Source organism: Vipera ursinii (genome assembly GCF_947247035.1).
Source record: "Vipera ursinii genome assembly, chromosome: 6".
Taxonomy (NCBI): Eukaryota; Metazoa; Chordata; class Lepidosauria; order Squamata; family Viperidae; genus Vipera; species Vipera ursinii.
This window is the reverse complement of record NC_139515.1, coordinates 38,510,041-38,534,915: the sequence shown is the minus strand read 5'-3', so window position 1 is coordinate 38,534,915 and position 24,875 is coordinate 38,510,041. Positions and strand designations below refer to the sequence as shown.

Here is a 24,875-nt window from a genome sequence, read left to right as displayed (position 1 = left end):
GGTTCACACCGTTGTCGCGTCGGACTTTGAATTTCTCAAACCTTTGTAGTAACGCATCAATTTCCGCTTCATTTTTGGGTTCTTCGCCTCCACCATCTGCAACACTCTCCTGGTGGACAGATCCACTGGAGTTGTTGCCGGGTCAGAGTGTATTCTTTCGGTTGATTGCCTCCTGGGCCATTATTTCATCAATGACTTCTGACAGGCTCAGAGTTGGCTTAGCGATTATCTTTTGCTGAAGCCGCTTATCACTCAATCCGAAGATGATTCAATCTCGAATCCAGGCTTCCAGATCGGGAAATTTACACATGCGAGCGGCTTGCCGTACCGCCATGATGAAGTCAGTCAATGATTCGCCAGGGAGCTGGTTCCGCTGGATGAACTGTAGCCACCAGAAAAGTTCAGACCTCTTTGGCATGAAATGTTGGCTCAGTTTGCCGGCGAGGTCAGCGTATGATAAGGTTGTGACAGGATCTGGGTTACACAACCCGACTGCTATATCTTAAATGGCTGGACCACTGAGGCACAGCAAAGCCGCCTTCATGCGGTCTTCTGTTATTCGGTTTACCAGGAGGTAGCCTTTGATCTGACCTATATGCAACTCCCAGTGATCAGGGTAGCGGATGTCGAACTCAAGGATGTGCCCAAGTTGTGTCATGCTGTCCCGGTCCTGGATACTGCTTCAGCAGGAAGGAATTTTCTCCTGGAAGAGTTTTCTCTTTCCACCTTCCCCAGTGACTCAGCTAGTGCTTCAGCTCAGCGTGAAGCAGTATCCATCCCATCTTCATCGCCACTGTAATGTAGTGTGGTCTGCACCGTGAGGGATCAGCTGACAACGGAGACAGTAACTCAGCTTTATTTCAGTTCCGAACAAGACAAAGACAGAGCCCTTTTGGAGCCCCTTAAATACTCTAGCCGGTGCGCTCTTGACCAATACCCGTGTTGGAATATTCCGCCGAATGCTGGTCAGCCAATCCGAGCGCACGCCAGCGCCACCTGCTGTTGCCGGTGGCCGAGCTGTCAAATTACCTCAACTATGTACACAACAGAGTGACAACATTGAAACTGGAAAAGACTTTTTACAAAAATCAGAAGAAATTTGAGGAAAGGAAAGAAGAACAGACTGAATGGAAGATAAACATATCAGGACAATTGTGGGAAATTAGAGTGATAGGGAAGCAATCTAATGAATACAAATGGGCTCGTTCTTCCAAAAAAACTTCAACAAAATGGTCTTTCTTATTCTAATTAATATATATACTAATAGAGGGAGAACTATTAGATGATTCAAAGGGTCTGACATAGAAGGTTAGCTGGCAAAGGAAGAAAGCCAGAGTAAGGCTGAAGAAAATAATGGCTTTGATTTATTAGAGGGGATACTATATTACTAATTAGAGGGTTGAATATGGTGGAAAATAGATAACTTTTAGAAAATAAAGTAACATAATTGAATAGCTAAGATGTGTAACAAGACTATTAGACTTTGATATGAAAAGGGAAAAAGGAAGAAGTTGTGATAAGGGAAACTTTGGTCACCTAACAAAATATTTGGAAATCATAAATAACTGTGTTTTTTCCTCTTTTTTTGAATATTGACGGGAAATTAAAGTTTATGTATAGGCTAAAAAGTATTGATAAATTTAAAAAGAATGTTTCTACTTAGTTGAAAATAAGAATTCTCTTTGCCCAATATGAGATAACAGATATTACTAGAAAAAGAGAGGGAGTATTTGAGTTTACAATATTAGATCTAAACTAAAAAATATTATGTATATTACTGAATTATTGGTTAACCCAGACAACACATATAAACGGTTTTGACTTATTAGAGAGGATACTGTATTATTAATTAGATAGTTTAACATGGTGGAAAATAGATAACTTTTAGAGAACAGAATAAGACTATAATCAAATAGATAAGATGTGTATTTAGAATATTAGACTTTGTTATGAAAAGGAAAAAAAGGAAGAAGTTGAGATAAGGGAAACTTTGGTCACCTAAATATAAAATACTTGGAAATCATAAATAACTAATGTTAATTTGAATATTGATGGAAAATTAAAGCAAGCAAAAACAGGACATTGTATATAAGGATTGAATGCAAACTCAAGATACGCATTAAGCTAAAAATTATTTTTTTTATTGACAAGTTTTACAGTACATTTTAACTTTAACAATCCCCCCCTCCCCCCACCCCTACCTAACCCTCCCTATCCCTCCCACCCATTCCCCCCTCCCCCCCGACTTCCCAGAGCTAAATACAGGGTATAAAAACAAAGAACAAACATAAGCATCCATATGCTAACAACAATAAACTATTAATTCTATCACCCTCTAGCTCATATAAAATGATTACAAGCAATATTAATATTACATATAAAAAGAAAAGAAAACAGAAAAGGAAACTTACTCAAATGCTAAATGAAATTTCTTAATCCCATATTTCTTCTGAATATAATCAATCCACTTTTTCCACTCCATAATATAACGTTCTTGCGAGTGATCTTTCAGGTAAGCCGAAATCTTTGCCATTTCCGCCAGGTCAGACTATTCTTCTATAGTCGGCAATTCCTCCTTTTTCCAATATTGACCTATTAAAAGTCTTGCTGCTGTGATTAAGTTCAGCATCAACTTAACGTCCACTACAGTAGCTTCTGTAATTATGCCCAACAAAAACAGTTGCGGACAAAACTTTATCCTTTGCCTAAAAATCTTCTGCATATTCCACCAAATTTTTATCCAGAAAGCCTTAACCTTTTTGCAGGTCCACCATATATGAAAATACGTTGCATCTTCGCTTCCACACCTCCAACATTTAGGCTGATAATTCGGATACATACTTGCAAGCTTTTTAGGGTCTAGATGCCATCTATAAAACATTTTGTAAAAGTTCTCTCTTAAGTTTTGGGCTTGCGTGAATTTTACATTCCTCACCCAGATCTTTTCCCACGTGTCCATTGTAATAACTTCTTGAATATTCTGAGCCCATTTTATCATACAGTCTTTAAGGAGTTCTGTTTCTGAGTCAATTTCTATCAATGCATATGTGCTGGATATGTGCTGGACCCTGGTTTCTAATTTGCTTTATCAAATTTTCATCAGTCATTGCAAAACCAATTTTCTGGTCTTCTTTCCACCTGGCCCGTAACTGAGTATATTGAAACCAAGTTTGAACAATCTTCTCATCTCTCAAGAGATTATACGGCTTCAAACACCAAACATTTCTTTCCAAGCTTAAAATCTCCTTATACGTTGTCACATCATGCTTGAAGCCAACATTTATATTTTCTATTGCGTGTTTTGGGATTGCCCACAACGGTATCTTGTAATCTAACTTATGTCTATACTTCTTCCAGACTCTCAACAATGCCTGTCTTAAGATATGCACTTTAAACACATTATCTACCTTCTTATCATACAACAAATATGCATGCCAGCCAAATAACAAGTCGTGGCCCTCAAGATTTAATAATCTCCCTTGTGTCAAATTAATCCAGTCACTTATTCCTGACAACGCAGCAGCTTCATAATATAATTTAAGATTAGGCATTTTAAGACCACCTCTTTCACGAGTATCCTGCATAATCTTAAGTTTAACTCGTGGCCTTTTCCCTGCCCAGACAAATTTATTGATACCCCGTTGCCATTCTTCCAAATTAGAATCTTTTTTAAGAACCGGTATCATTTGAAATAAAAATAAAAATTTAGGCAGGACGTTCATTTTCACTGCTGCAATTCTTCCCAACAAAGACAATTGCAATTTTTCCCAGCTCTCCAATTCTTTTTGAATTTTTCCCCATAACTTTTCATAGTTATTTTTATATAACTTTGTATTAGAGGGTGACAAATACACCCCCAAATATTTGACCCTTTTAACAATCTCAAATCCAGTTAGTCCTTCTAAAAGGGCCTTTTGCGATACTGTCATATTTTTGGCCAAAATTTTAGTTTTTTGTCCATTAACCTTAAATCCAGAAACCTTCCCATATTGCATTATTATCTCCATCAGGCCCACAACAGAGTTTTCTGGCTGAGTCACCGTAACAACCAGATCGTCTGCAAACGCCCTCAGTCTATAATCTTGATCTCTAATTTGAATACCCTTAATTTTTTCCGAGTTCCGTATTTTTATCAATAATATCTCCAATGTTAAAACAAATAATAAAGGTGATAACGGACACCCTTGTCTTGTACCCTTCTCAATATTGCATACTTCAGTCAGACTATTATTAACTATTATTCGGGCAGTTTGTTTTTGATATAATGCCCTAATTGGTTGTAAAAATTTGTCCCCGAAATTCATTTTATCTAAAACTTTCATCAAAAATTGCCAATTCAGTTGATCAAAAGCTTTTTCAGCATCTAAAAAAATTAGCACCGCAGGGATCTGGTTGTTCCTTTCCAAAAACTCCACCACATCAACTATATGCCTCACATTATTTTTCATTTGTCTACCACTAATAAACCCAGTTTGATCCCCATGAATCACCTGTTGCAGAACCCTCATCAATCTATTAGCTAACACCTTAGCAAATATCTTATAATCTGTATTTAAAAGTGATATCGGTCTATAATTTTTTACTTGAGTAGCATCTTGATCTTCCTTCGGAATCAAAGAAATAAAAGCAGTTCTCCAAGACGGAGGCACCTTTCCCCCCCCCTCTGAATTGTCTGAAACAATTCCTTTAACGGTTTTATCAGCTCCAATTGTAGATTTTTGTAGTAAGCCGCAGTCAGACCATCCGTGCCTGGCGCTTTATCCACCTTCAGTTCCTTAATTGTTTTAAGAATTTCTTCTTCTGTTATCAATTGATTAATCTCCTCCCTTTGTTCTTGCGTAAGAACCGGGATGCTAGCATTCTTCAAATATACATCAATGTCTGTTTCATTAATCTTCTCCTTAGCATATAGTTTAGAGTAAAAATCCACAAAGGCTTCCTTGATGAGTTCCTGTTGAAACACAACCTTTCCCTTGTATTCAATTTTATCTATATTAGAAGCCCTTTGCTTTTTCCTTAACCTGTAGGCTAGCCATCTGCCTGGCTTATTAGCATTGCAAAAAGTATTATGCCTAGCAAACCGTAAATTAGTTGCCACTTGGTCAGCCATCAACTTATCAAATTGTCCTCTTAATAGGTTAATGACCTCCTTAATCTTCACATCCAATGGGTTCAAAATTAGGGCCTTTTTCCCTAATTTCATTCTCCAGTTCTTTCCTTCTAGCTTCCAAAGTACATCTATATTTATTGTTCATATATATCAACACCCCTCTCATATAGGCCTTGCTAGCATCCCAAACCATGTCCATAGAGGTATCCTTATTCATATTAAATTCAAAAAAATCCTTCATCTGCTGTTTACATTCTTCCACATTTCTCTGATTTCTAAACAAATTCTCATTTACGCGCCAAGAGCGCCTATCTCTATTGTCCTTGTTGATCTCTAACCAAACCGGACTATGGTCAGAAATAATTCTTGCACAAATCTTTACCTTCTTGATCCTAGAAAAAAAGTCATTAGTCAGTAATATAAAGTCAATCCTAGAAAAAGATTGATGTCTATCAGAAAAAAATGTATAATCCTTTTCATGTAAATGTGTATCGCGCCAAATGTCTCGCAATTCCAAATCATCCTTCAGTTCAAAAAAAGATTTAGGCAATCTAGCATGACTCGGGGCACGCTTAAAAAAACCAGCTTTGTCCATCTGTACGTCTAGGACACCATTCCAATCTCCCATAAAAATAAAAGATTTATAATCCAATTGTGTAACCTTTGTGTGTAGTAAGTTAAAAAAGTCAGCTTGTTGTTGATTAGGAGCATACAATCCAACTAGAAGCGTTTTTTTACCTTCTAGCAGCAAATCAATCATAACATATCTTCCTTGCTTATCTGCTTCAATTAGTTCCGCTGTTAGAGTACTCTTAATGTAGACAACCACTCCATTTTTCTTTTTCATTGCAGAAGCAACAAATTGCGTACCCAATCTTGAGTTCGATAAGTACTTTTGGTCCATAACCCTAATATGCGTTTCTTGCAAACAAATAACATCAGTCTTAAATTGTTTTAAATATTGAAAAACTTTCTCTTCTGTGGTGAATTTAATCCATTGACATTCCAAGTTAGAAATTTAGTCGCCATTCTTGGCGTCCCGAAGCTTTTGGAGCACGTCTGCAATGACCCCTGTAACTTCTTTGGGCCGCGCCCCTCCCACAGCTTCACTGTAAGTACGCTTTGGAGGTTCCATAACTTTCTGCTGGTCTTGCTCTTGCTCTTGTCTCGCTCGTCTTAGGGCGGCACGCGTCATCCTCTGCTCTCCAGCAGCAGCCGATGAGACTGTAACTTGATCCCCTCCAGCACCATTCTCCTCTGTCTGTCTACCTTCAGCGTTTTGAGGCTTTCCCTCGCCATGTCCCTTTGCAGCTTCCAGAAATGATAGGGGGGTTGCTTTTAACACATTGCTGTAAAAATCACGTGCCTGAGTCACAGTAACCAGACGATGTCTTTTACCTTCGTGCATCACCACCATTCCGACTGGAATCTCCCATCTAAACTTGATATCACATTTCTTAAGTTCCTGTGCAAGGAATGCAAAATCTTTCCTTCTCCTTAAAATCTTTGGAGGAATCTCTTTTAAAACCAGGACTTCTTGCTCAGCAACCACAAATTTAGTATCATAAGCAGCTTGAATGACTTCATCTCTAATTGCTCTCTTTGTAAAATAGACCACCACATCTCTAGGTAACTTCCTCTGTCTTGCAATCCGTGAATTTACACGAAAGATTTTATCCATACTTCCCTCAATTTCAGATGCTGGCTGGCCCAATACCGCTTCCAAAGCCTCAGAGATCAGCTGCTTTAAATCTTCTTTAGAATTCTCTTTTAAGCCCCTGATTCTAATAGCATACTGCATCTGATGGTACTGAACAAGGCTCAATTCTCCGTCCATTTTGTCCCTTATATTTTCATTCTCTAATACCTTTACTTCTAATATAGAGTTCTTTTGACTGAGATCCTCCACTTTTTCATCCAAACGTTGCACACATTCAGCCACACTTTCAATTGTAGACAAAATGTCTACCTTCATTGCTCTAAACTTCTCTTCCATCTTCTCCAATTTCTCCTCCAGCTTTTCCAACTTTTCATCCATCATATCTGACATTAATTGTGAATGCTTTTCAAAGGCATCTTGTAAATCCTTAAGCGTCAATGCCAGAGGAGGTGCAGGAGGAAGCAAAGCTTGCAATGAGGTCTGTTGCACCGGGGAAGCCCCCGCACTCCGGAGAACTTTAGAAGTTTTAGCCGCCATCTTCCCCCACTTTCACTTGTTGCGCACTTTCACTTTAAAGCTATAAAATCCATTGAGCTAGAGAGTAAAGATAAAAGTCCACTTCACCTTGACCTCCTGTACTGCTCTGCCTGCACCTTGATACTCAAGAGTCTTTCCTTCTGGCAGGGGTGGTTGCTAACGCCTGGCTCTGCTCCAAAAATCACGGAGCAGAGACGCTGCACAGCTCAGAGCTAACCCAGGCTTCGGGGGGGCTCGATCCTTCAGCCGCCCAAACTTTCAGCTCAGGCGGCCCCGGAGAGCTCAACCCCTACCTGGGGCCTCACCCCCTCCTCTTCTCCCGAGGAGGGGGCTTCAGATCCACCTAAACAGCTGATCGGCGCTGTTTACGATGAAAAAAACACAGCTGCGGAGCGGACAGCCCGGAGACGGCTGTCTTCGGCGTCGCGTCGCCACCGGAAGTCTCTAAGCTAAAAATTATTGTAATAAAGATGTTTTTATTTAGTTGATAATAATAAGAACTGTACTAGCCCAATATGAGATAGTAGATATTAAGGGGAAAAGAGGGGAAATGTCTGGTGTTGTAACATGAGATTTACACTAAAGATTTATGTGTGCTATTGAACTATTGATTAACCCAGTCACGTTGCTTTTTAAATAATTGTAAAATGAGGAAATTAATAAAATATATAAAAAAGAATTGTGCTTTTATTAAGGTGTTTTTAATTAATAAGTATTTTAATAGCCATACAATATCATTTCAGGTTTTCTGTGGCTGAATCTGATTGCAATTTAGCCCTTGCCTTAAACAAAAATTACACAAAGGCTTATAGCAGAAGAGGGGCAGTTCGCTTTGTCTTGCAAAATTTTAAGGGTGCCAAAGAAGGTACATGTCGTTTATAATGCATTCCTTTTTTTGTTGTGTTATGCAAAGCTTTTGATTTATAGAGTATATATTTGAGATGATCAGTACTACTTTCCATACACTGCTGTTTCTCTAATCTCAGCATAGAAGAATTTGGCCAATAGCAGTGTTCTTACAGGTTGCCTAAGAGTTTTTCTTGTGTTATTATGAGAAATATCTGTGATTTTAAAAATTTAAACACAAATATAATATGCTTTATCTGACCTTTGTATGAGATATTACAGGAAATATCAGTGGCTTAAACATTTAAATACTGATATAATATGCTTCATCTGACTTTTGTAGAAGAGACAATAGGCTATCTTAATAAATTGATAACACAAAATTAATTGTGGCCATTTTCAATCAAAATGAAAAGTACATGGAAGAGTTAGTTTCTAATACTATAGAATATAACTATAATACTCTAGACAAATAGAATGTATTTCAGGAATGATCCAATTTATCTGGTTTATCCAGTTTATGAACCATGTCATATTTTATATAAATTGGCACTACTGGTATCATAACAGAACCTTATCGTTTTCTTTTTTCAAAGAATTGCCAATACAGTCATAGTTTTTGAAAATTCTACCTTTATATATTCATGCAGATTATGAAAAGGTTTTGGAATTGGATACAAACAACTTTGAAGCGAAAAATGAACTTAGGAAAATTGAACAGGTAAAGAACGTCAACCTAATCAATTTGCCAATGGACCATGATTTTTTTGTAGATAAATATTTGAAACATAGTTTATATTTTTATATTAGGCTCTCTTGTCAAAAGAAAATTGTCAGGCCGAAGAAACAGATATTTTTAGGAAAGTGGAAATTGCAGAAGAAGAACTGAAACAATTGGAGGAGGAGCAGTTGAAGCAAAAGGCTATGGCAGAAAAAGATTTGGTAAGCAGCAATGCAAGAATATTTTTCAAGTATTTAAATTGGAATGTTTTTGATCTAAGGAGTCATTTCTTCCTGCTCTACTCATGCTAATAAAATTATTGAGAAAAATGTTATTTTCAGTAGTACATGAATGCATATATTTAGATTACCACATTATTTATTTCTTTTTCCAAATATGATAGGGTAATAGGTATTTCAAAGAAGGTAAATATAAAACAGCAATAGAATGCTATACACGTGGAATAGCAGCAGATGGCACCAATGCACTTCTTCCAGCAAATAGAGCCATGGCTTATTTAAAAGTTCAAAAGTGAGTTGTGTGAATTTACCATTTTTAGGTATGCATTTTTATGTAATTCATTTCACAATGATTTTTTATTAAGCCAACCATTTTATTGCATCATTGAGAATGGCTTACATTAGTAGTTCTAGACTAATATTTCTCACATATATTTCAGCTGTATATAACTCATGGAATTTGCATGTTTTCTTAGTGGAGTTAATTCAGTCACAGTTATATATTTATTTGCCTTTAATCTTTTATTTTTTATTAACATTCATAAAATACAACTGGCAAAAATTGAAATTTCTTGGGATCCAAGCAAGATTGTGCAAATAATTATTGTTATTGGCTTCAGATAGAGTATCTTACCATTGTAGTTACTACAAGATTTTTATATCTAAATAATAAACATATATTAGTCTCACCCTAATTAATTTATTGAGATGATTTTATATGCATTCTAGTATATATTTCTCTTTCATATCTTATATAAAATATGAAAAACATCATTGGAATAGGTGAGAATTACTGTATGCTTTAAGAGCCCAAAACTATATTAAATTATGTTGTAATAAGTATGTTTTTAAACAACTCTTTATCAATAAGATATGAAGAAGCAGAAGAAGATTGCACTAGAGCTATATTATGTGATTCTTCATATTCTAAAGCTTTTGCCAGAAGAGGCACAGCTAGAGCTGCCCTGGGAAAACTAAAAGAAGCTATGCAAGGTAGGATTGTGTGGGCCTGTTTAATGTTGTCCCTTTCTCTGTCCAACTCCTTGAAGGAAGCAGCTCCAATCCAACAATAGCATTCAGATATTCAAATTTCTGTGATATACAGTAGCATAATATTTTAGCGTTTAATGAACCTTTTTTTCTTGCTGCTTTTTAGTAACTTAAAAATTAAAGAACAGATAATGATACTATTACAAAAATCCTATAGGTTTTAATCAGAAAAATGCTTTGGAAGTCTTGTTGAAGTCAGTGAAACTGCCAAGTGCTTACCCTTTATAGATGTAACTCTACCATTGTAAATAATGTGTATATTTGAAGAAATGCACTTAACTTGTATCTTTCATAAAAATATATTAAAAGCCTAAGTTCTTTTTTTCTGCCTTTGCTAGACTTTGAAAGTGTCCTGAAGCTGGAACCTGGAAATAAGCAAGCAATGAATGAAATAACAAAGCTTAAAAATGTATGTGTGTTTATGCTTATGTATTTTAATACCATCTTGCAACAGCAATTAATTGCTTTTAATCTGGACATTTTGTGAGTATTAACCTCTTTAGATTTCCATGGATATTTACTTGACTAATCTTTCTTTTAAGGAATTAATCGCAAAAGGTTTTTTGTCAGACACTGAATATTCTGGACTACCACAGAATGAGTCAGAAATACAAAATCTGGTAAAACCCATTGATAAACCGTTGCATCTGAGATCAGCTGTAAGCAGTATTTGTTTATTTGTTTGTTTAAACTTAAATATTTTAAATAGGACAAAATAGTTAATAATATGACATGAGAAGGCGAGAGGAAGACTTAAGTATTAATGATGAAAGGATTCAAGTTTTAATTTTTAAAAAATTTAGGATATTTTTTCATGTAGAATTTCTGCAAGTATAAGCAATTTGGAATAATAATTGAAGTTACTTGTTTCTGACTCCAATCCTTTCTCTCTTATGTGTTTACCGGTAATCAAATACTTCTATATAATAATGAGGGAATAGTGGGTTTAGTAGATAACAACAGAATGCTTCTTCATAATAAAACTGAATAAATAACCCAGGATTCAGTTTTACTTATCCAATTCAAAGCATGCTATTGAATCTAACCCATAATTTATTAAAGTAACTTAATTGCAAATGCAGGGCCACTAATAAATTAGTCAATTCTCTTGGATTTGAGATGAGGGTGGGATCATTAAAATCCATAAATGGTCAAAACATTTATTAGAACTGAACAAAGTTAGTCAAAAGTGCATGAACTTTTTTTAATTACCTAAGCTCTTCATCAGGTAAGACATTGCACAATTGGGTAGAAAGAGAAAAGGAAAATTAAAAATGCATCATAGTATTAAATTATAAAGTCCAGAGTAAAAATTCCAATATCAAGTTCTTGGAGTCAGTGCAGTCAGTCTATATTGGGTATAGTTGGTAACAGATTACACTCAGTTGTCAGGAACAAAGAAAACCATAGTTGCTAGTCTTCACATGTTAATAAGTCAGGAATTAATAAAGGAGAATATTTACCAGGGTTGAAATAAGGGGTCCTTGGTGCTCTCTGAGCATTGTTGTTTTCTCAAAATGAAACATCTGCAAGAACACAACTAAGCTCAGAATGCACCAGGGACCCCTCAAGTCAGGAAATGGCCAACACAAAAAAGTGGAATTCTAGTTCATTCTCTCTACTGCTGTTCTTTTTATCATTGTCCTTTTGCACATTCAAACAATGATAAACTACCATTTTAATGTTATATTCAAGTCACTGAAAAATCAGACACAAAAAGTATAATTATTTAAAGGAGTGAAATTGCAGTTATTTGTATTCTGCTTTCTAACTTTCTGATGAGATTGATAGTGTCAGGATCAATTTCAACTAATCACCCAAGAAAGCAGAACTCTTGAAACAGGCATTGTCTCAAAAGGAACTTTTATTAGGGACTAGTGATAGTAGGAAGTGTAAGGCGAGATCTGAAGAAAACCCCGCGTGAATGATATAATTAAAACCAGGAATATGTCCCCTCTCGCCAAAGTCATAATGTCCTTTGAACTCCAGCCAATCCACAGGTGGCTTGATGGCCAGCTGATGGGTACGGTAGACGCACATCTCAAGGTCTTCTTCAGATTTCATTTCCTTGCAACAGTCTCCCAGATAAGGAGATGCATTCCATACTCAAAAGGAGGAGGCCAGACAAAGAAAGAGGAAAGCGACAATTACCAACACAATCCCCCATGCACCCCCTTTCACCAACAGAATGGCAGGCCCCAAAAGAATAGAGGAAAAAAGAGAGTAGACGAGGTGTTTGGGGATCTAACATACGGCTCCCCTAAAATCATTTAGGTTTATCAGGATGTAAGGAGTGAATACGTTGTAGCAATCTAGGGGCTCTAACATGCTTCTTGTACACCCATTCATTTTGGGAGGCAGGGAGGTTTTTCCATGAAACTAGATAGTGAGTCACTCCATGATGGGTTCAAGAGTCCCAAATGTCTTTAATTTCAAAATGTTGTTCACCCTCAATGATAATGGGTGTAGGTAACGGCAGAGCAGGGGGTCTGAGAGTGGAGGTGACTTCTGGTTTCAGTAAGCTGCAATGGAACACTGGATGGATTTTTCGTAGATTTTTCAGCGGGTCTAATTCGACTGCCACTTGGTTAATGATACATGTAATTGGGAAGGGTCCACCATATTTAGGTCCTAACTTTTTTGAGGGTTCTAATGATTTTAAATATTTAGTAGAAAGAAATACACGCTTGCTGACTTTGAAAAGTTTTTGTTTATTTATTTATTTTATTTTATTGGATTTATATACCGCCCTTTCTCGAAGGACTCAGGGCTGTTTACAGAGTACTTAAAACATTGATACAAAAATTTAAAACAATTAAAAAGAATTAAATTTAATCCCTGAAAAAAAAAATAAAAACCCCAATCAAAAAGTCTCAGCCTGGGCCAGAGAACTCAAAGAGCCAGGTCTTCAGGTCCCAGCGAAATGAACGAATGTCAGGGGCAGTCCTAAGCTCCGCAGGCAGCTGGTTCCAGAGGGCAGGCGCACCCACAGAGAAGGCCCTCCCCCTGGGTGTTGCCCACCGGCAGTCTTTAACCGGCGGCACCCTGAGAAGGCCCTCCCTGTGGGAGCGCACTGGACGAAGGGAACTTGATGCCGGTAGCAGGTGTTCCCTCAGATATCCCTGACTCAAGCCATTAAGGGCTTTATAGGTCATCACCAAGCACCTTGAATCTCACCCAGAGGGCAACCGGAAGCCAATGCAGCTCGCGGAGTAGAGGTGTTACATGGGAGTGTCGGGAAACCCCCATCACAACTCACGCGGCCCCATTCTGCACCAGCTGAAGCTTCCGAGTGGTCTTCAAGGGCAGCCCCATGTAGAGAGCATTGCAGTAGCCTAAACGGGAGGTCACGAGCGCATGAGTGACTGTGCGTAGAGCATCTCGGTCCAGGTAGGGTTGCAACTGGCACACCAGGCGAACCTGGGCAAAAGCCCCCCTGGTCACGGCTCCTATGTGATCTTCAAAATGGAGCCGTGAATCCAGGAGGACACCCAAGTTGCGAGCCCTATCAACGGGGGGTAACACCTCACCCCCCATCCTCTTTTTATCCGCTTGGAATTTGTATGTTTCTCTGACCTCATCGAGTGCTTTACGAACAACTGGCCAGGTATTTTGCAATTGCTTAATCCAATCTTTGAGCGATGGGATTTCGGGTTCTTTAATGGGGAATTCTGGAATGGCCACAAATGTTTGCCACTGGCAACTTGGAGTAAATCCAGTACTGGAAGGGGAATAAGTCTGACCAATTGTCTTGTTGATAATTAATAAAGCACCTATTGTTCTAGAACCAAGTTCAGATGTTCCATCCCACCATTTGTCTGGGGATGATGGGAAGATGATAACCCTTGACTAGAACCCAAAAGATCTAGAAAAGCTCTCCGGAACTTTGAAGTGAATTGGACCCCTTGATCTGAAATAATCCGATGTGGGATACCATGGAAACAGTAGAGGTGTTGCACAAAAAGCTTGGCTAAGGTTTTAGCAGTAGGGATTTTTGGGCAGTAACCACTCAGATGACCATATTCCCAGCACTTTCTGGCAGTTCAACAATAAAATCCATGGAAATGTCTCTCCATGGTGCTGACGGGCTTGCTACCAGTTGTAGTAACCCTGGGGATTTCCCTTGGCATCGTTTTGCGGCTGCACATATGGGACAACTGGCTACATAGCTTGCAATATCCTTTTTTACTGCTGGCGACCAAAATTGCCTTTTAATTAGGTGCAAGGTTTTCACAAATCCAAAATGCCCAGCAGTCTTTGAATCATGACCAGTCTCCATCACTTTAAGTCTCAAGTAAGCTGGGACATATATTTTCTCCCCAATCCATGCTAATTCATCTTTGAGTACACATAGATTGTTATGATTACAAAACCATTCATCAGTATGTAAAGCCTGTTTGAATTCCAGCAGTAAGGTTTTAATTTCTGGTTCTTTTGCTCTAGCTTGAGCCCTGGTAGTAACCGGGGCAGCTAGTTGATGAGGCTGCAGGAACAGTTTAGTTATCTCAGGCTTCTTACTGTTGTATTGAGGTAGTCTTGATAGGACATCAGCTAAAAAATTATTCCCCCTTGGTAGGTAATGTATCGTGAAATTAAATCTGTGAAAATGCTGCGACCACCTTGCTTATTTTGGGGAAAGCTTCCTGGGTGTTTTCATAGCCTCTTTAAGTTTTTATGATCAGTCCATCCCTGGAATGGTATTTTATGTCCCTCAAAAAAATGCCTCCAAGTAAGTAAAGCCCACTGTACCTCATAGGCTTCTTTTTCCCATGCTGCCCATCTCTGTTCAGTGTCTGACAGTTTCTTAGAGGTGTATGCACAAGGTTGTAACCTCCCTTCCTTATTCCTTTGTAAGAACAGCCCCCACAGCCACATCACTGGCATCAGCTTGAATGATGAATTGCTGGTCTGGGTCTGGATGCTACAAGACTGGCTCCATGGAGAACAACTTTTTAAGTTTCTGAAATGCTGCTTGACATTCACCTGTCCATTTTAGTGGTTTCGGTTTATCCCCCCCATTTGGTTTTTAACATATTGGTGATAGGGAGGGCAATCTGAGCAAATGATGGAATAAATTGTTGTTTCCTGGATGGAATAAATTGTTGTTTTCTTGGAGTAGCCCAATCCAGCACTGCCTTCACCTTTCCTGGATCTATCTCTATCCCCTCATGAGATATGCGATGCCCCAGGTAATCAATACGCTCTTTGTGGAATTCACACTTAGATAACTTGGCGAACAGTTTTGCAAAGCAGAATTTTTTCAAAACAGTTCTGACCAATTTAATGTGTTCATCTTTCATTTTGGGTAAATGAGGATATCATCCAGGTAGACCAGAACCCCTTTATATGGGTGCTTCCTCAACACATCATTTATCAATTGCATAAAGATGGCAGGTGCCCCCTGCAGTCCAAATGGGAGTACTTTGAATTGGAAACATCCTAATGGGCAGTTAAAAGCTGTTTTCCATTCATCTCCCTTTCTAATCCTTATGCGGTAGTAAGCTTCCCTCAAGTCCAGTTTTGAGAACATTTTCCCTTTTGACAGGTGTGCTAACATGTCCTTCATTAAAGGTAGCGGGGTGGTATATGTTTTCCTCACACACAGTGCGGAGACTTATATAATCTATGCCGAGAAGAAGAGATCCATCTTTCTTTTCCCTAAACAGGACTGGGGCAGCTACTCGAGGTTTAGCTGGTAAATTTGTAAATTTTTCCTTATAAACTTTTCCAGTTCATTCAGTTCTCTAGGAGCCATTGAGTACATTTTTTTATTTTGGTAGCTTCGCTCCTGGGATGATTTCAATAGCACAGTATGTGGGGCAGTGAGGGGGAGTTCATCTGCCTTCTAGTCACTGAACTCCTCATCTAAATCTCGGTATTCCATTGGAAGGCTTTGCAGCTTTGACTCATTGAGGGCGGAGGCAAATTCACGACGTAATCCACATCTCTCACCAGTTTCTTTAGCTATGGGAAGGGCTTCCTCATCTGTAAATTTGAGTTGCCCCTCCCTCCAATTATCCACAGGATTCCATTTCTTTAGCCATACCAGCCCCAGGACTAATGGCCACTTCATTCCAGGAGCCACAATGAAAGCCAAAGTCTCTATCTGCTTCCCTAGATCAATGCGTAATGGTCTGGTAGCAAAACTAGTAGGCACCTCTCCCACAATGGATCCATCCAGCTGGCAAAACATAATGGGAGTCTTTAATCTTCCCATCTTCCCCACCAGTTCTGGCCTCACCATGGGCAGCTAGTTTTACTGTCTTTCCAGTACCAGAAATGGACAGTTCTAAGGGCACTGTTAAGGGGTCAATTGGCCCACTCACCAGCGGGTCATCCTCATTGTCATCCTCTGTCTCTCCAGGATCACTGGTTCATAGGGCCGGAGCTTGACCTACCGGACTGCTGTCCCAAGGGAGCTCTGTGGACTTCATGGCGTTTCTCTGGCTCGGGGGGAGGGCTTCCCAGCCGGCAGGTGATCCCCTCTCTTAGCAGGCATCTTGCTGCGGCAATCAGCGGCGCGATGCCCCTCTTTTCCACACTTAAAACTTTGCCTCACCAGGCAGTGTAGGTGTTTGCATTGGTCAATTTCCATCTCCTCAGCTAGCAGGCACCAGTTGTAAAGTCGCCCCGGGGCTCCCTGAGCCACACAAGCATTATACAGCTCCTTATTAAGCCCATCCTGGAAACGGCTCACCAGGATCTCCTCTTGCTACCGAAGGCAGCTGGCCAGTTCTCTGAATTCTTCAGTATATTCAGTGACGGAACTTCTCCCTTGCTTCATGGTCTTTATGTGCTCCTGGTCTTTCTTGTCTGCCAGCCGGTCTTCAAAATGCCTACGGAGCGCAGCCATTAAATGGTTGACGTTTCTCAGCTCCGGGGCATTGCAGTTGTAAAGAGTCACCATCCAATCGGCCGCCACCCTTTCCAGCACCAAAGTGACCACACATACCTTCTCCACATCCGTGGGCAGGGTTCTCCCCTAGATTTGCATGTAGGTAAACACTGCCAGAAAATACCCCAGCCTTTTGGAGTCTCCATCGAACTTTGCCCCGATTGGCATTGGCTTCACTTCTCCTGGCTGGTTGTGGGGGTGGGTCTAGCCCTGGTGGCTTGTAGTGGGCACCCTCAGGATTGTGCTGCACCTTGGGCTCTGGCAGCTGCTGCCTCTCGAGTCTCTGACTCTCCCTTTTCAGATTCCTCCTCCTCTGACTCTTCTTCGGATTCGTGGCCCCCTTTCATTTGCATTTTAAAGTCATCGAGGGTTTTCTTCACATATTCCATTATAGCTTCCATAGATCCCAATTTGGGTTCTTCTTTCTCTGGGTCTTTGTCCAGGGGGGGCAGGCTATGGATTCTTTTTCTTGGCTTTTTTCAGGGCTTTCTTTTCCCAGCCTTCCTTTTTTCCAACTCTGAGTGACCATCTGACTCAATCTTCTTCACCAGATGGTCCAGTCACTTCCAGGTCACTGAAGAGGCTTTTGCTGGCTTCAAGGCTGAGGAGGTCTTCAGCCCATTGCACTGCCTGGAACTCCTCCCTCAAAAATTTGGTCGCGACTCCCCCGGTACAGCAGTTTACTTCTCCGGGTTTAGTACTACGCATATCTCGCCTTCTGTCAGGACCCACTTAAATTAATCACCGAAGAAAGCAAAACTCTTGAAACAGGCATTGTCTCAAAAGGAACATTTATTAGGGACTAGTGATAGTAGGGAGTGTAAGGCAAGATCTGAAGAAAACCCTGCATGAATGATATAATTAAAGCCAATAATATGCCCCCTCCCACCAAAGTCATAATGTCCATTTGAGCTCCAGCCAATGCACAGGTGGCTTGATGGCTGGCTGACTTGTACAATAGGCGGACATCTCAAGGCCTTCTCCAGCTTTTATTTCCTTACAACAGACTCCTAGATAAGGAGACGCATTCCATACTCAAAAGGAGGAGGCCAGACAAAGAAAGAGAAAAGTGAAAGTTACCAACATATTCCCCCATGCACCCCCCCCAACAGAATGGCAGGCCCCAAAAGAATAGAGGAAAAGAGAGAGTAGGCGAGGGGTTTGGGGGTCTGACATATAGATAGGATGCAACACTGGATTATTTCACTGGAAGAGATAGACAAAATATACTTTGTTTTCATTAAGACAGATATAGTCTTTACAAATGTTGTTCATTATATGTAAAAGTATGTCTCTGTTAATTTATTGTTTGGTTGTTTTTGTTTATTTAGAAACCTTTAAGAAGAATAAACATTGAGGAAATCAGTAATGATGTGCTAAGTGCAAATTTGATATTCACCAGAGAATCTGAATCTATTCAGTCTGTTTTTGATAACCCAAATGAAAGACAGGAATTAATATCTATAGAAAATCAAAATGAAGATTTCTCTTCTCCATCTGGTACTCTCAAAGCAAAGCTGTTGAAAATAAAAGAAATTGGTGATGCTTTGTTGACCGAGTAAGCTTATATTTTTAGAACAGAATATTATCAATTTGGTTGTGATCAAAGGCTTTTTTAAAATAAATATCCTATACATGAGTTTGTGCCAAAAGCATATTGTCATTTTCTTACTACTTTTTGTAATCCTTTAGAATTATACATGTTTAAGGATCTAGTTCAATGTTTCAACTGCTTATTTACATACCTACAGTTTTAGCATTTGTTAAGCTTAATTACATAAGGAAATTTGCATAATTTGCTACACAAGTTATAATTTAACATTTTCATTCAGAGATTCTAGTGTACTTTTAATTTTATATATATACTGCTCAAAAAAATAAAGGGGACACAAGATAAGACATCCTACTATTAAATACAGTACATTGTGTTGTTTAAGTGTTCCCTTTTTTGAGCAGTATATGTGTGTGTGTGTGTGTGTGTGTGTACACACACATATATACATATACATATATATACATACATATATACATATATATATACATTCATACTGTATGTATATGTATGTATATATGTATGTATATATGTATGTATACATGTATATGTCTCCAAATTCAATGGGTAGAGAAATTATATTTCTATTCACAGAAAATGTCTCCAAGGGTGCAGTTGCATCAGGACATGGTACCCTGTACTCTGAAACAGGTAATTGTATATATTTCCTAATGTAAAATATTTATCCAAACAGAAATTCTCTTGTCTTAATATTTTTAGATCTGCTACCACAAACACTGTGAAAGAAAAAGCATCACTTCAGCCTTGTGCTATAAAAAAACAAGCTAAGAGAGAAAATTGCATTATTTCTTGTGTGTCTACATTTTCCGTGCCTCCAGTCCCTGTGAATTCTTTCCAACTTGAATCAGATTTCCGAAAATTAAAAGATTACCCGGATCAATTGTATACATATTTGAAGGTAACTCATTATTTCTATGGTCACTAGTTTCTCCCAAATTTGGGGCATTTAACAAATTTGATTTTGAGAACCAGTTTGGTTTGGTAGTTAAGACATCAACTAGAAACTGGGAGACTGAGTCCTGCCTTGAGCACAAAGCCAGCTGGATGACCTTGAGCCAGTCACTCTCCCTCAGCCATAGAAAGTAAGGAATTGCAAATCACTTTTGAAATCTTGCCAAGAAAGATGCAGGGGCTTGTCAGAGCAGTTTCCAGGAGTCAAGACTGACTTGAAGGGATTCAGAAAACAATATTATTAAGTATAGTTTAATAGTATAAGTATACTGACATTTTTCTTTGAGATAAAATTACATATTCTATTTTATTTATCTTATATTTTTGTATTCTTGAATTACAGAATTATTGGGATTCTACTTTTAAAAAGTAGAATGTTTCATATTAAATTCTTTATAACAGAGCAAGTTTATTGCATCAGTAAGTAAATGCCATATTGTAGCTCAGAGATAGAGTCTACAAAAGCACTTTCATGAAGTCCATTTTTGGATAGCCCTATGTTCTCTTCTAGCTGGGAGAAATGAGCTGTCAAGTTCCTCAGTAGCTTGACGTACTTGTTTCTTTATCTAGTCCCAAAGTTCTGAATTATTTTAAGATCCATACTTGGACCTTAAATTCTGACAGTAATACCTCAGTTAAGTAGATTTCATCAACCTACAAAGCTGCTGTGTGTACATTTGGAACTGAAACTTGAAACTTTTGTATTAAAACTACTGCAATGGATCTAAGAGATAATTAAGTTTCACACATGTATACTCAAAGTAAGCTTCATTTGTTAATGAACTTAGGCTGAGCAGAAGCAAAAAATAAAGGTGAATATTTCTCTTCAACTAAACTCAGCTATAATGGTTTAGTTATGAAATTTAAACCCTGCCTCAATCCATTTGGACTCTAGGTTGTTACAATGTATAAAATAAATACAATAATAGTATTATAATAATAGAAAAATAAATGAAATAGAATAGAATAGAATAGAATAGAATAGAATAGAATAGAATAGAATAGAATAGAATAGAATAGAATAGAATAGAATAACAGAATTCAATAGAATTCAGTTTAGTCCTTTATGGGCCATATTGGACATACAAGGAACTTGTCTCCTGTGCATAAGTTCTCAATGTACATACAAACAACAAAGTGATAAGTGATAAAAAAAATCTGTCTGTAATTTTGTGTTTTGATCTTGTTTTGTTGATATGTATTGTCAATCTGCATGTCTAATCTGAAGTCCCTTTAATTAAGAAGCATACATAGAGTCTATGTGAAAGTTGAAAGAGGCCTTCCAATGTACAGAGATTTATATTTACACTCTCTTGTGATTTTGTTTATCCTGCATGCAACATGTTTTCCTGTCTGTCAGAATTAGTGAACTGCAGTCAGTACAACAATTTTACATTTTTTCAAATATTATATATTTTAGAAATCCTTTATGTATTATGCTGTTTCAGTCTTTCTCCCAGATAATCCATTATAATGTGCAGACCTGCACCTTGTTTTGATATTACTGGTTATCATGCAATGTTCATTATCTTGAGAGAGGGTTATTAACCCGTGTTCACCTAAGGTGAACTTTGGGACTAAGTGTCAGCCCTTCATGGTAGGCCTGGTTAAAAAAAAAGACATTGCAGAAATTCTACAAATTCTATTTTATTATTCTAAATTATAATAGAATCTTGAAACCTGCCCAGTTTGTTTTCTGTTCTATCTTACACTAAAGAAAATCAAGGCAATGTTATTTTGAATTTATTTCTAACTTTTTTTTTCAAATTATGGGCTGCGTAATCTTTTCTTCAAGTCCATCTTCAATGACTTTTGATATCTTCTTCAAGATTAAAGTTAATTCCTTTACACCAAGTATGAATTTGAATCCAGATACCACATATAAATAGAATTAAAATAAATAAATAAATAAACATCCAGTTCATGGTCAGATCTTCAGAGCTTTATTTCACTACGATGTGAACTATGAAATATGCTTCAGAAAATGGTCAGCATTTTTGTCTGCTAATTGTAGGAGTGGGGTGGGGATAGTACTTGTGCCTCAAAGGCATTCATGGTGTTTTGCTGTGAAAGGTGATTGCTGTTATTAACCTTACTGAGAAAATGAGAAACTCCCAGGGTAATTAATAGTAACTTGCTATAATTTGAATACTTTATTGATTAGCCCTTGGGCCATATCAAAGTACAAAGTTCCAGCAACAAACCGTCACCAAAACTAGATAAAAACAATCCGAAATGGAATTTGATAAAATACAATTTAAAATGGAATTAAAATACAATTTAAGTTAAAATAGTAATAAAATACAAATTTAAGATATAGATAAAATATGGTAACATATTTCGGAGTCGCCCTTACAATCTACCCCAATCTAATTTGAATACTAATGTCACAATAAATCCTGTTTGATTTTAGTAAGTATTGTGTAAGAATATGAAATCTATTAATAGTAAATATGTGGTCATATATATGTATGTGTGTGCATGTGTGTGTGTGTGTGTGTGTGTGTGTGTAAATGCTTGTTAACTATTTAGATTACCTTGCTAGGCCCCAAACATGGGACAAATCTTTATTTCCTGTTTCAGCCTAACCGAAGGCCATCGACAGGCAGTAGTCACACCAGTGACAGCTCATATTTGTGTAATCTAAAATTTACATATATATATATCGATTTTTAGTCTTTTGTTTTTTTGTTTTTCCTAAGCAAATTGATCCTTCCCTTTATCCTAACCTCTTCCAAAAATCATTGGATCCAGAAGTTTTTTGCCAAATCTTGAAAATTCTGCAGGATTTTCATACTAAGTAAGTTTAAAGCTATTTTGTTAGACTTTTACTAATGTATTTTTTGGTTGAATTGTGCCTTTAGCTGATAACCAGTTTTAAAAAATTTTGCTGCATATTTCTTGAAACCAATTTGTTCTATCCAATACTAATAATATGCTAAGATTTATTCATACTATTTGGATAAGAAACAGATACAATAAATTATTATGTAATTTAATATGTTTTTAAAACCAGGGGATAAGAACAGCAAAAGTAGTTCCCATTATTGAAATACCTCTATGTAACCTTTATCATTTTTGAATAGAAATCCAGAGATGAAACATAAGTACAGTTGCCATGGCAATTTTTTCTTCATTTATATCGGACAAGATTGCATCCCAGAGACATTTGGAGCTTCTTTATAACATCTTAAACTTAAAAAATGAAAGCATTATTTTTTCCCCAGATTTATAACTAGGAGAGAGGAAGCATCTCATCTCATCATCTTTTGTGCTATGTTTCAGAGTGTTCTGAATTTCTAGAAAGCACAAAATTCTACCCAAATATTTTTTTGGAAGGTGTCAGTGTCTACCTCTTGAAAGATGTTGTGAAGGTTTTCCATCATGTTACAGTATCTGTGCATACTGGAAAATTCAGTAGATGCAGCCTATGACTTTGATTAATAATAGTTTACCAAGGCTAGCCAAACTACTAAATAACCTTTTTAATTTGAGATGCCAAAAATTTAAACCAAGAAAATAACTCTTCTTCTTGAATTTTTACCAGGATTGGACAGTTATTTAATATAAATGGAATGTTTCCATTATTGTGTATCTATAATAGGAAACAGATTTTGTTTATTTGTTTGTTTATTAAATTTATACACCTAAGTGACTCTGGACGGTTTAGAACGAGATAGTAGTTGCAAATACAACAGAATGCCATATTTACAGTTTGAAGACAATAACAGGACATTCTCTTATTTAAACAATTGGAATTTGGGGAATCAGCTAACAGAAAAGTACAGAGGAATCATTTTCAGGCCTTTATTTTCCTTTTAGCAACAATTATATATTTGATATATAACTGCTTTTAGAGTATGTAGCTGTATATATTATTTTCAAATATGCTTATTTCATTTTAGTCAATATTGTTATGCTTTATTTATGCCACAAGTAAAAATAATGATAGGTATGAAATAATATCTTATCTTACAAGGAAAGAAGAGCCTTTACTTATCCTTGAAATTCTGCACAAATTATCAGAATCCAAAAGATTTGATATGGCAGTTATGTTTATGTCAGAGCCAGAGAAAAAAAGTAAGTAAAACACATTACTGGGTCATTATTAAAATCAACTGGCTTGATAATTTAGAGATTAGTATAAATAGCATGTCACTGTTCCAGATATATTAAAAACATTTATTGTAACATTTTTTCCACAGAAACCTTGAAATATAATTTTTCAGAACAAACTATAAAAAGATTTGTTGGGTCTGTGAATTTTTTCTTTAGCTCCTATATCTCTTTGAGTATCTTTTCTTTCTGTTTAAATTTGAAGATAGAAAAGAAACAAAGGACCAAAAACTAAGAATGGCCAAGCCATCATCTGCCCCTTTTCTGTAGAGTTATATCTGTATAACATTGGATTGTACTGTTCAGACAATCAAGTTTATGGAAATGGTTTTGTTACAGTTCACTCCAAGTTTATGACTCTTAGTTCAATAGGGCCTTTGCATCTTATTACTGTCTTTTTAAATATATAAATTGAATGATGATATAATTTACTAAATGCTAAATGTACTTTTAATTTAAACAATGTAATACCAGATCTCTCTCTTTCATTTTAGCTATACGTTCTTTATTTGATCATTTGGAACAATCTCATTTGGAAGATTCTTCTATTAAACAACTCAAGATAAAATACATTGTTTGATTTAAAGACTTTTTGTGTTTCTGTATATAAATACAGCACATTATATACTTCTTTGGAAAGACAGTTCTATATAGATGACTATGACAATTTCAAGTTCTTTCTGCTTTTTTGTTATTTGATCCACCATGTTCTGCCTGAATCTTTTCATTTTGAACATTCTGTAGAAAAAGGATTGACAGCTGTTACAATATTTTTCAAATTCCATTAAGTTGTGTGTTAAAAATTATATATTTTTATTCATATAAATAAATTCACATGTTAAATTCTTTCAATCTTTTTGTTATTTGCAATACATCCAATATTTCTTGGCAGAATTTCAAGCTTAGACAAGTGAAAAATCACTTTTAAAAAGCCCTATAATCTAAGGCTTCCCTTATTTTTATTATTTAGTCTTGATATCTTTTAAGAACATTTACTCGCTGTTAAAATTTCACTAATTTTGATTTTGATTATTTCTTCTTTTGAGACAGAACCACTATCTATACTTGATTGTAGTGCTTGATGTATATTCCTTAAACAAGGAATAAGATTTTACTTCTGAGTACCATGAAAGTTGAAGAACATGCAGTATATAGGAAATGCCCCACAAACTTTCTC

General features: G+C 37.0%; 1 protein-coding gene across 2 annotated transcripts in view; it reads left to right on the top strand.

Annotated features, from left to right (window-relative positions):
• RPAP3 (RNA polymerase II associated protein 3) overlaps positions 1-24,546 on the top strand; it is a 37,194-nt gene extending 12,648 nt beyond the window's left edge. The window contains exons 6-17 of one of the 2 annotated variants that reach the window (XM_083366444.1): positions 8,051-8,172; positions 8,804-8,874; positions 8,964-9,095; positions 9,278-9,405; positions 9,985-10,106; positions 10,502-10,572; positions 10,706-10,822; positions 18,390-18,616; positions 19,331-19,529; positions 22,285-22,382; positions 23,562-23,662; positions 24,193-24,546. In XM_083366444.1, the coding sequence (XP_083222570.1) occupies positions 8,051-8,172; positions 8,804-8,874; positions 8,964-9,095; positions 9,278-9,405; positions 9,985-10,106; positions 10,502-10,572; positions 10,706-10,822; positions 18,390-18,616; positions 19,331-19,529; positions 22,285-22,382; positions 23,562-23,662; positions 24,193-24,278 (1,474 nt within the window). In that variant the 3' untranslated portion in view covers positions 24,279-24,546. Of the gene's footprint in view, positions 1-8,050; positions 8,173-8,803; positions 8,875-8,963; positions 9,096-9,277; positions 9,406-9,984; positions 10,107-10,501; positions 10,573-10,705; positions 10,823-18,389; positions 18,617-19,330; positions 19,530-21,377; positions 21,466-22,284; positions 22,383-23,561; positions 23,663-24,192 lie in introns of those variants that run through there. The other variant, XM_083366445.1, reaches the window with a different exon arrangement.
• Positions 24,547-24,875: the final 329 nt, after the last annotated feature.